The sequence below is a fragment of the Sporothrix schenckii genome (assembly GCF_000961545.1).
Source record: "Sporothrix schenckii 1099-18 chromosome Unknown Cont38, whole genome shotgun sequence".
Classification (NCBI taxonomy): Eukaryota; Fungi; Ascomycota; class Sordariomycetes; order Ophiostomatales; family Ophiostomataceae; genus Sporothrix; species Sporothrix schenckii.
Window position 1 is genome coordinate 929,288 of NW_015971139.1, and position 13,487 is coordinate 942,774.

The window sequence follows — 13,487 nt, forward strand, 5'->3', positions numbered from 1 at the left end:
CTCATCCTTTCCATCTGTCCCCACGACTGTCTCTTTACTACGCACCACCATGGATCGACCGCCTCCTCTCGTGAACGCTGTCTACTACCCGTCGTGGCGCGTGTACAAGGACATTCCGCCGTCCAGTCTGCGGCTCGACAAAATCTCGACCATTTTTTATGCATTTGCAATGTACGTTGAGGAACAGGGGGGGTTTCCAGACGAAATCCTTGTTAACTGCCTGCAGCCCTCAGCCGGATGGTTCTCTCGGGTTCCTCGACGAGTACGCCGATGCGCAGATTGACGTCGATGCCGAGCACGGCTGCCTCGACGCACTCGCCGGCGTGAAGCGCGACAACCCGCACGTGCGCACGGTTTTGTCGATTGGCGGCGGCGCAGGCAGTGGCGCGTTTGCCCAGATCGCATCGACCGCGACAGGGCGCACGGCCTTTGCGCAGGCCGCGCGGGCGTGGGTGCATCGCTACTCATTTGACGGCATCGACATCGACTGGGAGCACCCGGCGTCTCCCGCGGAGGGCCGGGACTATGTGCTTCTCCTGCAGGCCTGTCGCGCCGTGCTTCCTTCGCCGCAGTACCTGCTGGCCACGGCGCTGCCTGTCGATCCGTCCGTGCTGGGCCGGCTCGACGTGCGCGGCGTGGCGGCCCTCGTCGACCACATCAACTTGATGTGCTACGACTTTGCGGGGCCCTGGAGCACGTCGGCCGGCCATCACGCACAGCTGTTGGCGCCGCCGCATCTGCCATCAGCACAATCGGGCGTGCAATACCTGCTGGACCGCGGCGTGCCGCCACAGCGCATCCTCCTGGGCATCCCTGCGTACGCGCGCGTCTTTTGGGACGCACGCTACGAGGGCGATTCGTTTCAAAAGGGTGCCACTGACGATGACGATGACGACGAAAAAGAAGAGACTGAGATGGACTACCGCGACGTCCCTACCGAATGGAAACAGCAGGGCGTGCTCCACGTCGATCCTTCGCGAGCAGCAGCATGGGCCGTCGTGCCGCGTCGCCGGGACAAGGTAAGTGGCTCTGCCTTTGTGAGCATGGACGTGCCGGCCACAGTGCGCGCCAAGGCCGAGTTTGTGCGGCGGGCCGGCCTGGGTGGGCTGTTTTACTGGACGGGCGCCGGCGATGCTGTCGAAACGGACGAGAGTCTCGTGGCCGCCGGGTTCGATGCGCTGCATGGGTACTAGGGACGGCGATACGGCGCGGCAAGACGATGCAATGGAAATGGATCGAGAATATACTCCAACGGTGGGAGTTGAAATGGAATGAGGTTAGTCTTGTTCTTGTGCGGCGACACGATTCCTTTGACAGGTATACCAGTCAAGTATTAAGAACCCTTAACCACTCGCTCGCTGGACTGGGCAATGCGCCAAGAGAAACATACTTCTTCACCAGGATTTGCAATGATCCGTCGTCGATGAGAGCTCTACTAGCAGTCCCGCGGCGCCTCCACTCGGGACCCAAGCACTTCCACGGCCTCGAGGCAATCCCGGCAAGGCAGGCTGACGCAGTTCCGGAGGGCGGGACGCGTACAAAGGGAATACAAAGGCAGCTGGCCATGATCTGGAGTAATGGGAGACTCACAAGCACGCCAATAAAGCGTTCGTTCCTGACATGCATGTGCAAAGTCACACCAGTGCTGCACCCACTGGACTGCGGCAGGATCATATTCTACCGCCATGGGCATGCCATGGCGTATGCCAAAAACGCTGGCATATCATGACTGAAGGCAACTGGATTGACGAAGTCGACCGATCAGTGCCGGAGCTGCAGCGCCGTGGGCTTTACGGCCTCGACACCGAGAAAGTATGCAAGGTGAAGGTACATCGTATGACGGCAAACACGGTCGGGACCAAGGTCGGGCCAAGGTCGAGGTCCAGGCCGGTCGAGGCCAACAAACCCATCGATAATACTGTGGCCGCACCGGTTTGGTTGATGTGGTTCTTCGTCTGTTGGTGATGGAGAGACATGAGACTCTGATTGGCCAATTATTGCAGCTCTCGCCCAAGTCAATCAAAGAGCATAATTTCACGTGACTGTCCCTATTTGTTTTGTTGCTCACCCAGCCAATCACATTGCTCCGTTTGCCGCCCGCCGTCTCAACCCCTGCCGACCACCTCGCCCAGCGGTCTCCTCCATCCCTGTTGTCCATCATCCACGGACCACTGGACAGCACACAATTTCAACCCTCTGTGGTCCCTTTTCCAGCGTCGCCAGCAAATCAGCGGGCCGTGATGGGAGGCCCAGTCACATTGGGGGCGGCGCTTGACAGCATTAGTGCCCGTTTCTTCCCCCCCACTCCCCTCCCGCCAATGGCCGACGCAGAAAGCTGGACGTTGACGGCACCTTCCTCGAAGACTCCAGTCTCACTCAACCGTCCATGTCCCATCAAAGTGTGCTCTGGCCTCTGATCGTCCGCTTTCCTCCCGTATTGCATGCCTTTGCGTCTCTGTGCGCCCTCTGTGCGCCCTCTGTGCGCCCTCTGTGCGTCTCTAAATCTGTCTCTAAATTTGTCTCTCGTTCCGTCCTGCACGGCTGCTCTGCCTCACTCGCGGTGCTGGCTTGTCGCGACTGAAATAGATTGCTACATGAAGAGACGGGCTGTGCCATTCAGCTTTCTAAATGGATCGCAGGTCGGCGAGCATCCGAAGCCGAAGAAACCGGGAATTCGCACTCATCGTCTTGTAACACTGTGAACTCGGCATTGTTCCATGAATTGCTGCAACATCTGCGGAATGCACATCTGTCAGATGCTTGTAGAATTAGAGAACCTGCATCTCGTCACAGCACCCACAGCACCTTCCGCCACGTACCTCACGCTCCTTCCCTCTTCCCACCCGTGTGACATGCAGAAAGAAGCACCGACCACCTCTTTCCCTTTTTTGTTCGTCACTTTTGTCGCCCCGCCCTCTTCACCTCCGGCTTCATCACCCGCAGTTCGCATCCTTGTCCCCAGCAACCATCACCCATCACCATTGTCCCCATCCATCACCTCCTCCACCCGCACTTCCACTCTCACCACCGTACCATCCCAGTCATTTTGCCAGCCCTTCCAGCCAATATCAATGCTGCGTCTGGCGCTGAGCTTCTGCATCTGAGCCCGCTTAGCCAGACATTGGGTTTTCATCTGCAGTGTGCTTTCGTGCTTTCGTGCTTTCGTGCTTTCGTGCATTCACATTTGCTGTCGCACCTCTGACGCCTTTCACTCTCCGTGGAGCTGTTACCCATCATCCTCACTTCTCCTTCTTCCTTTCATCTAATATGGCCGCATTTTTGTCGACCTCCTCTTGAACGCCCCTGTCCGCGACAACACGCAGCCGCTGTCAACAACGTGTTTTCTCGTCACCATCAACCTGCTTCTGTACAACATTCACCACGAACCTTGCATGCATTCTGCATACATTCAGATTCTCAATCTCCCCTACCGCCGTTTACCTCTTCCCTCTCTCCTCCCATTCTCTTGGACAGACGCTTTTCCTCTTTCTCTCGTGCTTCTAATCATTCGGCGGCTGCAGACTCTCCTTCTCAGAGGCACCGATTCTTTGTCTCGGCACTTGTCTATCGCATCCAGTCGTCACCGTGACTTTTCTGGTCCCCTTCTCCTTCATCCCAAGCGCTACCATCGCGCAGGCTCTGAACCAACCAGAGCCCTCTTTCAGCATCTTGATCATTATCAAGGAGCTTTTGAAGCACACCATCGCTGAACACGGCACTCCGAGACTGGGATTAAGTCTGAGACTGAGACTGGTCCCTGATCCCGCATATCTCCCGCGTATGCATCTGTACTGCATCTCCGTGTGTTCCTGAAAGTACGTCGTGCTTGCGTTCTGCAACATCTTCGACCTCGAGGGCCCCCAGTCTGCAATATATCTACCCGCCCGGGACGACTGCACAATACCTCCGACCCACTCCACCTTTCCGTCTCGACTCGTCGGCTTTCGTCTCTCCTGGTTGTCCATTTGTCGTGGCTCGTCTTTTATCTTTTCCTGCCCCCCTCTCTCTTTCTCACGCCGTCGTCGTCCTTCATTTTGTCGATCTTTCCTTTATTTTACTCCTTTTGATTTCCCTTTTCTTGTCATCGTCGCTCGTGTTCCACCATCACGTCCTTCCAGTTGATGCCAAATCAATGGCCGTCGCCATTGTCACCGCCGCTGCCTCTTGTCGCATATACTAATTACAGTTGAGGACGGCCGCACACCGAGAGATCTGGTATCCCTCGACCATTGACTGCGCAGGTTCTGCACTTCTTGTGCAACAACAAGCACGGCGACAGAACACCGCATTGACGTGCCAAACCCACCTCTCCAACTTTCACGTCTCGTACACCTCCCCCCAAACATATACACACACACACATACACGATGGCGGCACACCTGACTCCAGATCCGCCGTCTCTGGCACGACGAATATACATCCCGCTGACGCCGACGAGCCCGCCAGGCCTTGTCGAGGCCGATACCGTCGATCCGTGGATCAAGTCGGGCAAGTATGGCTTGGCCTTTACCTACTTCGCCGCGGCCCTGACCGCGAGCGTCCTCGTCGTCCGGCTCTGGCACTACTGGCAGGACAAGATTCGCCAGGCCATCTACAAACAGGAAGTTGAGGAGCACTACAATCACCTGTACTTGGCCGACCCTGAATGGGACCAGCCACCCGGTACAGCCGCATCGATAGCTGCTGCTGCTGCCGCTGCCAATGCCAACGCCAACGCCGGTCACGGCAATGCGACACCGCCGACGGCCTACACGATCGGCCATAACTCGAGTCGCCATTTCTTCCCCGACGAGGTCAAGGCCGAAACCGCTTTCCGCCCAAAAGCGCACATGTCCTCCATCACCGTGGTCAACGATGCCCTGGCCCTCTTCCGCTGGATCTTCTACCGACCCATCCCCGACCTCGTCATCTTCAAGCACCGCTTCACCTTTTCCTCGCTTGCCGTCCTGACCTGCGGCTTCATTGCGCTCGCCTTCACCACCCTCTACTGCTTCCTGCCACAACCCCTCTACTGGGACAGCATCCAGTACGGCTCGCCGCCGCTGGCCATTCGCTCGGGCATGATCGCCGTCGCCATGACCCCCTGGATCATCGCCACCAGCACCAAGGCAAACATTCTCACGCTCATTACCGGCATCGGCCCAGAGCGCCTCAACGTGCTGCACCGCTGGGCCGGCTACCTTTGCCTGTTCTTGTCGCTCGTGCACGCCATCCCCTTTTACATTCAGCCCGTCTGGGACGGCGGCGGCATGGCCATTTTCCAGTCCCTCTTCCCCGCCAACAGCTCTGTCATTGTCTACGGCACCGGCATCGCGTGCCTTGTACCGCTCATCTGGCTCTGTGTCGCGTCGCTGCCCATCATCCGCCGCGTCGCCTACGAGGCGTTTGTCATGCTGCACATCCCCGTGGGCTTGCTGTACGTCGGCCTGCTGTTCTGGCACACCAAGAACTACTTGGGCTCGTGGGCATACCTGTACACCACGCTGGGCATATTTGTCGTCTGCCAGGTCGTCCGCCTGCGCAACCTCAACTGGTCGCGCCCCTGGCGCATCTCCTTTTTTGTCGGCGACGAGGCCGCAATCACGCTCATGACCGAAAACGCCATCAAGATCACCATCCCGACCCAGATGCGCTGGCGGCCCGGCCAGTACGTGTACCTGCGCATGCCCGGCATCTCGCTGTTCGACAACCACCCCTTCACCGTATCGTCACTTTGCAGCGAAGATTTCCCCTCCGCCTACGGCGACGCGTACCGGGATTGTGTCCTCGTCTTCCGGCCGTATGGCGGCTTCACGCGGCGCGTGCTCGAGACAGCCCTGGATAAGGGGCCCTTCCACACCTACCGTGCCTTCCTCGACGGGCCCTACGGCGGCATGCGCCGCGAGTTGGCGGCCTTTGACACGTGCATTCTCATCGCCGGCGGCTCGGGTATCACGTCGCTCATGTCCCAGCTGCTCAACCTCATCAAGCGCATGCGCGATGGCAAGGCCATCACCAAGAAGATTGTCGTCGTCTGGGCGCTCAAGCGCCTCGAGGCCATGGACTGGTTCCGCGAAGAGCTGCGCATTTGCCGTGAGGCCGCGCCGCCCGAGTCTGTGACGTGCAAATTCTTTGTCACCTCAGCCACCCGCGCCGAACACCGCAACCAAGCTCTGGGCCACCTGTTCGGCAACCCTGGTGAGGACGGCAACGGCAACGGCATGGGCGCGCATCACAACACGCGCGCACCACGTCCGCTCAGCAATCTGTTCCATGACCGTCTCGACGGCTTTGTCGCCGGCATCGCCTCCAAGCGCAACTCGGCTCTCATCGCGGCTGAGGCGCAGGGCGACCCAGAACGCGAGCGCGAGCTGCGCGCCGAGGACGAGGACCGCATCACGGCACTGCCGCAGCAAAAGTACCTTCAGCCTTACCAGGTGCCGCCGCCGCCGCCGAACCCGCCACCAGCAAAACACATGTCCATGACGCCCGACGAGTCGCTGCGGCAGCTCGAGGGCCGTGGCAGCACCGACGTCAAGGACTACAAGGACAGCAAGTCGTTGGCAGCAGACACCTTATCTGTCCCTCAGAGAGATCAGAAGGACACAAAACAAAAACAAAAGAACCGCATGAGCATCAGCGGCCTGAGCACGCTCGTGTCGTCAACAGCGGCCTACACTGCTGAGGAGGAGGAGAGCAACTTTCACTTCACGCCGCACCCGCGCGCCGACGCGCCGCACTTTAACCTGGTGCCGCCGTCTGCCATGCGGAAAGCTGCCGAGGCGGGCGAGGTCCAGTTGCACGACGGTGAACAGAATGGTGGTGACGGCCTGCCAGAGCCCGGTCCGAACGGCGACCACACCGGTATGCGCCCGCCTGAGCTGGCCCACCTGCGGACGGATGTTGGTGGCATCCAGCGGCGACCAGATGCGGCCGCCGGCGCACGTCCTACCTCCACATTCGGCCCGCCCTCTGGCTTCGACTTTGGCTTCGCCGAAACGCCCACCGAGTTCCAAAAGTCGCTCATGCGCTTTGCCTTCCCCGTACCGCACCAGATCGACGGCGGCTGGAGCGTCGAGTACGGCCGCCCGGATCTGGGGTACATGCTGCGCGAGTGGGCCACGGGCGGCAGCGACGGACGCGGCGTGCTCGGCCGCCGCACGGCCGTCTTTGTGTGCGGCCCGGCGAGCATGCGTGTGGGCGTGGCCAATACGGTGGCTCGTCTGCAGGCGGAGATTTGGGGCGACGACATGCTCGAGGAGATCTTCCTGCACACGGAGAACTATTCTCTGTAATGGAGGGGGGAATTGACGCATGTCCCTCCCGACGTGCCGTTCCTACCTCTCGACAATGACCCATAGGATGAAAATCAGAGAATGAGAAAACGTCTACAAAAAAGAGACGGAGGGGATGTAATGTACGATCTGACCGTCTTTTTATGGCGAGAGAGGTCACCTTCATTTACTTGCTTGTATGGTGTCTTTGGAGTGCAATTTTTGGGTTCCGTATGCACTGGCGTGGAAGAAGTTCTTCTCGCTTTCACTCCTTACATGTTCTGTTTTTTATTTGAGACGTTTTATTACGTTACGAGAGATACCAACAATCATACATTTCACTTTTATTTATTTTTCAAACCCATGTCCACTTTCCTTTTAATACATATTTCTTGAAAGAAGAAAAAAAAAATTCACTCGTTTTGGTTGTACAGCCTTGTTATGTCCTCAACCAAGTCAAGAAGAAACTCCGTATTTTGACAGGACGTCGTGTCCTGGCCGTTGGTTTGACCTGTCTTGACACTTTTGATTTCATTTGTGTACATCGTACTAACTCCTTTTGTACCTGCGCTTGTCCTCCGTATACAATGAGACGCCACCTGTCAGGCCATACAGGCAGACCAACACAGTTCGTGCACCCAGCCGTACGGCACAGGCATGTTTCCTCTTGTACGATAGAGAATTTGTGCTTCGCGAGGCACGGAGCATGCACCATGCCGGTATACTGTTGTACCTCAGTTGGACTGGGACCTGATTTTGATGGCTTGGTATTGAAAGGCCACGAGTTGTTGACAGCCAGCCCGGTGATCAAGTATTACGACAATATGTGGGTGTATTGCCAAACAACGGACCTGCTGGTCACTGCTTCCATTGAGCACTGAGTCACACCCCATTGGCTTCTTCTGACAGGTTCTGTCTGGGCTTGCGCTTCTCTCCACTCTTCTGCAGTGACATGTGAAGCAAAAAAACAGGTCAAAGCAAAGCAAAGAACCAAAAAAAATACGCATCTCGCTTACTGCGCCCTTGCAACGACAAGCGTTCTATGAGAGGACGAACGAGCATCCGAGGATGTCCTTGCATTGTGAGTATGGGGCGGCCGTCCACTGTCTAATCATCAGCCAAGGCGTTGCGCGGAGAACGTTGCCTTCACCCTCTTTGAACACAGGCACGCCGCAGCGACCCCCACCCGCTGCGTCAATCGCGGGTCATATATTTCGTGTAGTAAACCTGCTGGGCAGTTGTGTGTCCGGGGACGGCTTGACTCTCCGGCGCTGTCCATACGACGTGACACTCCAGGGCGGGTCCAGCAGCCGTAGAGTTCTCCGCCCGGACAAGCACTTTGCTTGCGACTTTCCTGTTCCTCCAGCGAAGCCGCTACCAACAATAAAACCCCGAGCGGAAGATCCACTCCTAGCACGCTCAGTGGTCTTTTCTGTTTCTGTGCCTTGCTTATGTCTTTCTTCTGTTTTCGCCTGGCCCCGATGGTCGGCCTGGCCTTTTACCTTGTCTGATGCTTCTGAGACTTGCAGCCCCTCATTTGCATGCTTGCCAGACTCCAGAACAGCCAACTGGCAATGGCGTTTGACGCGGCCGGTTTACAATTGGCAATTCTTAGCTTCGTTTCTTGTCACTGTTTTTTGTTCGTTTTTCCTCCTTTTGTCTTTCTTGTCTTAGCAGGCCCCTTCACCACCCTTTCCACGTTTAGTGAACATGCTTTACCGGCACCGGCGTCGGTCGTTCTTTCCTGGTCCTTTCAAACCTCTTCCTACCCGCCTTGCGTCGGCTCAACGGTAGCAAACGGGAAGGTGCAGGTGTGAGCCGACTGCAAAACAGGACGAGACGAGAAACGGGAAGGCACAGGAAGGAGTCACTGCGAAGACCACATAGAGAACGTAAATAGAAGACAAAAGAAGGAAAGAGCGACAGAGCAACACAGCAGCAACAGCTATAGTAGCATTTTTGCCATTCTCGGCTCGTACAGCCTTTCACCCTTCGCGGTGACATAAGGACGTTGAAAACGTCACTAATATATTATAGTCATACTTTTTCTTAGTCTACCCCGAGTTTTTCGTTTTCGAACCCTCGCTTTGGCTTCCCACGCTCCATTCTTTTTTTTTTCTGTTTCCCCAACATCGTGACTCAGACTCGGCCCCGGGAAATTCGAGACATTCGAGACCCTTCAGCCTTCTCACATTCAAAACGCGTGTGTCTTCTCCGACTTCCGGACATCTTTAAATAAGAGAGTTAGCTGTCCATTCTCGTCATTGCTCACCAGCTTCACCATTGTACATTTTTGCCTCCTCCAGTCAAAACTTTTTCCCGTGTCATTCCTCGCCCCTCACCAACCAGTTTCCCCCGTCGTCCACGCCCAATTGCCTGCCCAATTGCTCGACAACGACCTTTCCCGCCCTTTCTGGTCTGGCTCTTGACATTATCTTGTCTTTCTTTCTTTTTTGCTTCCATCCCCCGTCTCTTTCTTTCTACTGGCATTGCCCACGTTCAGCCAAAATGCCAATGTACGTGTCGACCTGACCCCCTGTCTCTACCCCTCGGCGCATTCTCGATTTCGATTCGCAATTCGTGGTTCTCTGCGGTGCTCCGGCACCGGCGTTGAGATTCCCTACTGACAAACGTTTTTCTTTTCTTCGCAGGCTCAAAGATCCCTCCACAAAATACAAGCCGTTCCCGCCAGTACACCTGCCGGACCGCCAATGGCCCAGCAAGACCATCACCAAGGCGCCGCGGTGGCTGTCGACGGACCTGCGCGATGGCAACCAGAGCCTGGTCGACCCCATGAACGGCGACGAGAAGTGGCAGTACTTTAAGCTGCTGACCGACCTGGGCTACAAGGAGATCGAGGTCTCCTTCCCCTCCGCCTCGCAGACCGACTTCGACTTCACCCGCCGCCTGATCGAGACCCCCGGCGCCGTCCCCGACGACGTCTACCTGCAGGTCCTCTCGCCCTGCCGCGAAGACCTGATCAAGCGCACCATCGAGTCGGTACACGGCGCCAAGAAGGCCATCATCCACATCTACCTCGCCACCAGCGAGTGCTTCCGACGCATCGTCTTCAACTTCACCGAGGAGGAGACCCTGGAGCTGGCCACCCGCTGCGCGCGCCTGGTCCGCTCGCTGACCAAGGACAGCCCCGACCCGGCCGTGCGCGCCACCGAGTGGGCCTTTGAGTTCAGCCCGGAGACCTTTTCCGACACCCGCCTGGACTTTACCGTGCAGGTCTGCGAGGCCGTCAAGGCCGCCTGGGAGCCCACCGTCGAGCAGCCCATCATTTTCAACCTGCCGGCCACCGTCGAGATGGCCACGCCCAACGTCTACGCCGACCAGATCGAGTACTTTAGCCGCCACATCTCCAACCGCGACACCATTTGCATTTCCCTGCACCCCCACAACGACCGCGGCTGCGCCGTCGCCGCCGCCGAGCTGGCCCAGATGGCCGGCGCCGACCGTGTCGAGGGCTGTCTGTTTGGCAACGGCGAGCGCACGGGCAACGTCGACCTGGTGACCCTGGCTCTGAATCTGTACACGCAGGGCGTCACGCCCAACATTGACTTCTCGGACCTGAACCGCGTCATTGGCGTCGTCGAGGTCTGCAACAAGATCCCCGTGCACCCGCGCGCGCCCTACGGCGGCTCCCTGGTCGTCTGCGCCTTCAGCGGCTCGCACCAGGACGCCATCAAAAAGGGCTTCCAGGTGCGCGAGAAGGGCGGCCTGGACGCCACCGACCGCTGGCAGGTGCCGTACCTGCCCCTGGACCCCCACGACATTGGCCGCGACTACCAGGCCGTCATCCGCGTCAACTCGCAGAGCGGCAAAGGCGGCGCCGCCTGGATCATCCAGCAGTACCTGCACCTCGACCTGCCGCGCGGCCTGCAGGTCGACTTTTCGCAGACCGTCCAGCGCATGGCCGAGACCCGCGGCCGCGAGCTGCTGCCCGTCGAGATCACCGAGCTGTTTGAGACGACCTACTTCCTCAAGGAGAACCGCCGCTTCGGCCTCGTCGACTACAAGATCCTGCCGGACCGCTCCACGAGCCCCGCGCCCCCCGCGCCCGGACGCACCCAGGACACCAAGAACATGAAGCGTGTCTTTGACGGCGTCCTGCTGATCAACGGCGAAGAGCACCACCTGTCGGGCCGCGGCACGGGCCCCATCTCGTCGCTGGCGGCGGCGCTGAAGCCAATTATCGGCACCGACCTGGAGGTCCACGACTATAAGGAGCACGCCGTCGGCCGCGGCCGCGATGTGCGCGCCGCCACCTACATCGAGTGCACCACGGGCACGAACCAAAAGGTGTGGGGTGTTGGCCTGCACGAGGATGTCCTGACGAGTTCGCTGCACGCCGTCCTGAGCGCCGCTTCAAATGTATGTTTTTCTCTCGCGTCCAGTCGTTTGCGTTGTCTCGTCTGATGGACCGACCGTTAACAAATCAAACCAGTTCATGGCTAGCCAGCCTGGCACACCGCAGGTGGCCCGCCCCGTGCCGCAGCGCACTCTCAGCAAAGAGCTGGACCTGGCGAACGGCAACGGTGCCGCCGCCACGGCCGACAAGCCCCAGATTATCCAGAGTCTGGAGGCCCAAGCCGAGTCCATGTTCTAGGAGAGGGAAACAACCATTCTACTATTGTCACCATTGTTCTTTCCAGGTTTCTTTCCCTCCAGAGGTGTTTTCGTAGTATCGCATTCACGGGACGTATATTTATATTTTTGTTCTGGTCTGTTTCAGGGGTTGGTGTTCATGTCTTAAAAAAGGGGACCGTTTGGGGCTGAGACAGAATGGGCATTTTCAGAAAATAGGGGTCCAGCGGCAACTGAACTGCAAAACACGTACTCCGTAGGCATCATCAAAGTGGCACACATCTACATCAATAGGAAAATCAAGCTCGGCTATCACGAAAACATCGAGAGGTTTTGTGCCGGGAAGTTCTGCACTTGGGAACTGGAAAACCTGGAAGTGAAAGAGCGGCCTGTCCGAACACAAGGAGACAAGGTAGCACAGCGTCCGTATCTCGTGTGGCCAGGCCTTGTGCGGGAAGGTGCGTTCGGTACGCCTGGCAAGGCGCCAGCTTCCCGCAACGAAGCAACAGACGGAACGAATCTGGTTCGCTGAGCTCGCTGGCAGGTCTCACTGTGCGATATGTTACAACACTGTGTGGGGCCGTTAACCAAGTGCCGCCAGTCATCCCACAACCCCTCTCCGTTTTGCTCGGCTCACGCCCTGACTTCCTTCCCTTTGCGCTGCCCCACCATCACAAACAAACAAAACAAAGAGCCACAAAACCGACAGGGAAGGAGCAACCAAGGTAGCGGACAGCGGCCACCTGATTTGCTCTCGTTTCGAAGCAGTGTGTGTTGCACACTGTAATCCTTTCGCTTTGTGTCCCTGGCAGCGGTGCGTGCCCTCACTGCACAAATTGCCAGAGGCCTCTTTCAAAATCAATTCACAGATTGAGCTGGAGAACCCCTCCCATTGTTTACAGTCCCCGCTTCGGGACGAAAAAACGCGTCTCGTTATGCGGTGAGTCCCGTTGCCCAGCAGAAGCCAAGAGGGAAGGCGCGCGGCCCCTGCAAGGGCTCCTTTCTGCAGCGACTTGTGCACTGTCTTGGGCGCTGTATGTCTGACTAGCCCATACATTACGGGGGGCATAATGGGTCTCCATGCCCGCTGTCGGGCGAGCTGGAGCTAGGCTCTTTTGCCCCTCAGCGCATTGCCTCCCTTGGTGTTCTGCACAGTATAAAGAGCACCGTGCGAAGAATCGCTAACAGCCTCCACTGTCCTTTGTCCTTCGTCAAGTGCGGGCATGCCATTGCAGCCTGCTACAACAAGCGGTCGTGCCTGCTATCTCTATGATCATGTCGTGTGCGTTGTTCCTGCCTTGCCTGGCATATTTTTCAAGGCGAAGAGTCCGCAGGGCAAGAGCCTCCTCTCTCTTTCCTATTCTGTAATTGTCAATTAGCTTCGGCTCTTTCCTCATTTCGTCCTTTTTCGAGCTCGCCTCCATTTTTGTTTATTTTTGTTATTATTCTCTGCTATTTTTTTCTGCAAATTACCCACTTCGTTCGAGCGTTGGCAAAGAAGGCAAGTCCGGGGGCCAATGGCCTGTTATGAACCGTAATTACAGAAAGAACGCCGTTATATAGGGGACAAGAATTAGTGCATCCTAGGCCTAGCCGCACCTTCCACCTGCTGCCCACCACATCGTCTTCTTCCTTACCACT

At 57.4% G+C, this 13,487-nt stretch overlaps 4 protein-coding genes across 4 annotated transcripts; all 4 read left to right on the forward strand.

The window, feature by feature from the left end:
• Positions 1-49: 49 nt before the first annotated feature.
• Positions 50-1,193, forward strand: SPSK_06400 (chitinase; the record flags this gene model as incomplete). The annotated part of the gene is made up of 2 exons (XM_016733106.1): positions 50-171; positions 227-1,193. The coding sequence occupies 2 exons, from the start codon at positions 50-52 to the stop codon at positions 1,191-1,193; spliced, it is 1,089 nt and encodes a 362-aa protein (XP_016592025.1).
• Positions 1,194-1,725: 532 nt separating this feature from the next.
• On the forward strand, positions 1,726-1,965 carry SPSK_06806 (uncharacterized protein; the record flags this gene model as incomplete). The annotated part of the gene is made up of 1 exon (XM_016733499.1): positions 1,726-1,965. One exon carries the CDS (start codon positions 1,726-1,728, stop codon positions 1,963-1,965), a length of 240 nt encoding a protein of 79 aa, XP_016592026.1.
• Positions 1,966-4,367: 2,402 nt separating this feature from the next.
• On the forward strand, positions 4,368-7,274 carry SPSK_05919 (uncharacterized protein; the record flags this gene model as incomplete). The annotated part of the gene is made up of 1 exon (XM_016732627.1): positions 4,368-7,274. The coding sequence occupies one exon, from the start codon at positions 4,368-4,370 to the stop codon at positions 7,272-7,274; it is 2,907 nt and encodes a 968-aa protein (XP_016592027.1).
• Positions 7,275-9,761: 2,487 nt separating this feature from the next.
• SPSK_06040 (2-isopropylmalate synthase) lies at positions 9,762-11,868 on the forward strand (the record flags this gene model as incomplete). Its single annotated transcript, XM_016732748.1, has 3 exons — positions 9,762-9,769; positions 9,905-11,633; positions 11,707-11,868. The coding sequence occupies 3 exons, from the start codon at positions 9,762-9,764 to the stop codon at positions 11,866-11,868; spliced, it is 1,899 nt and encodes a 632-aa protein (XP_016592028.1).
• Between the last annotated feature and the right edge of the window lie 1,619 nt (positions 11,869-13,487).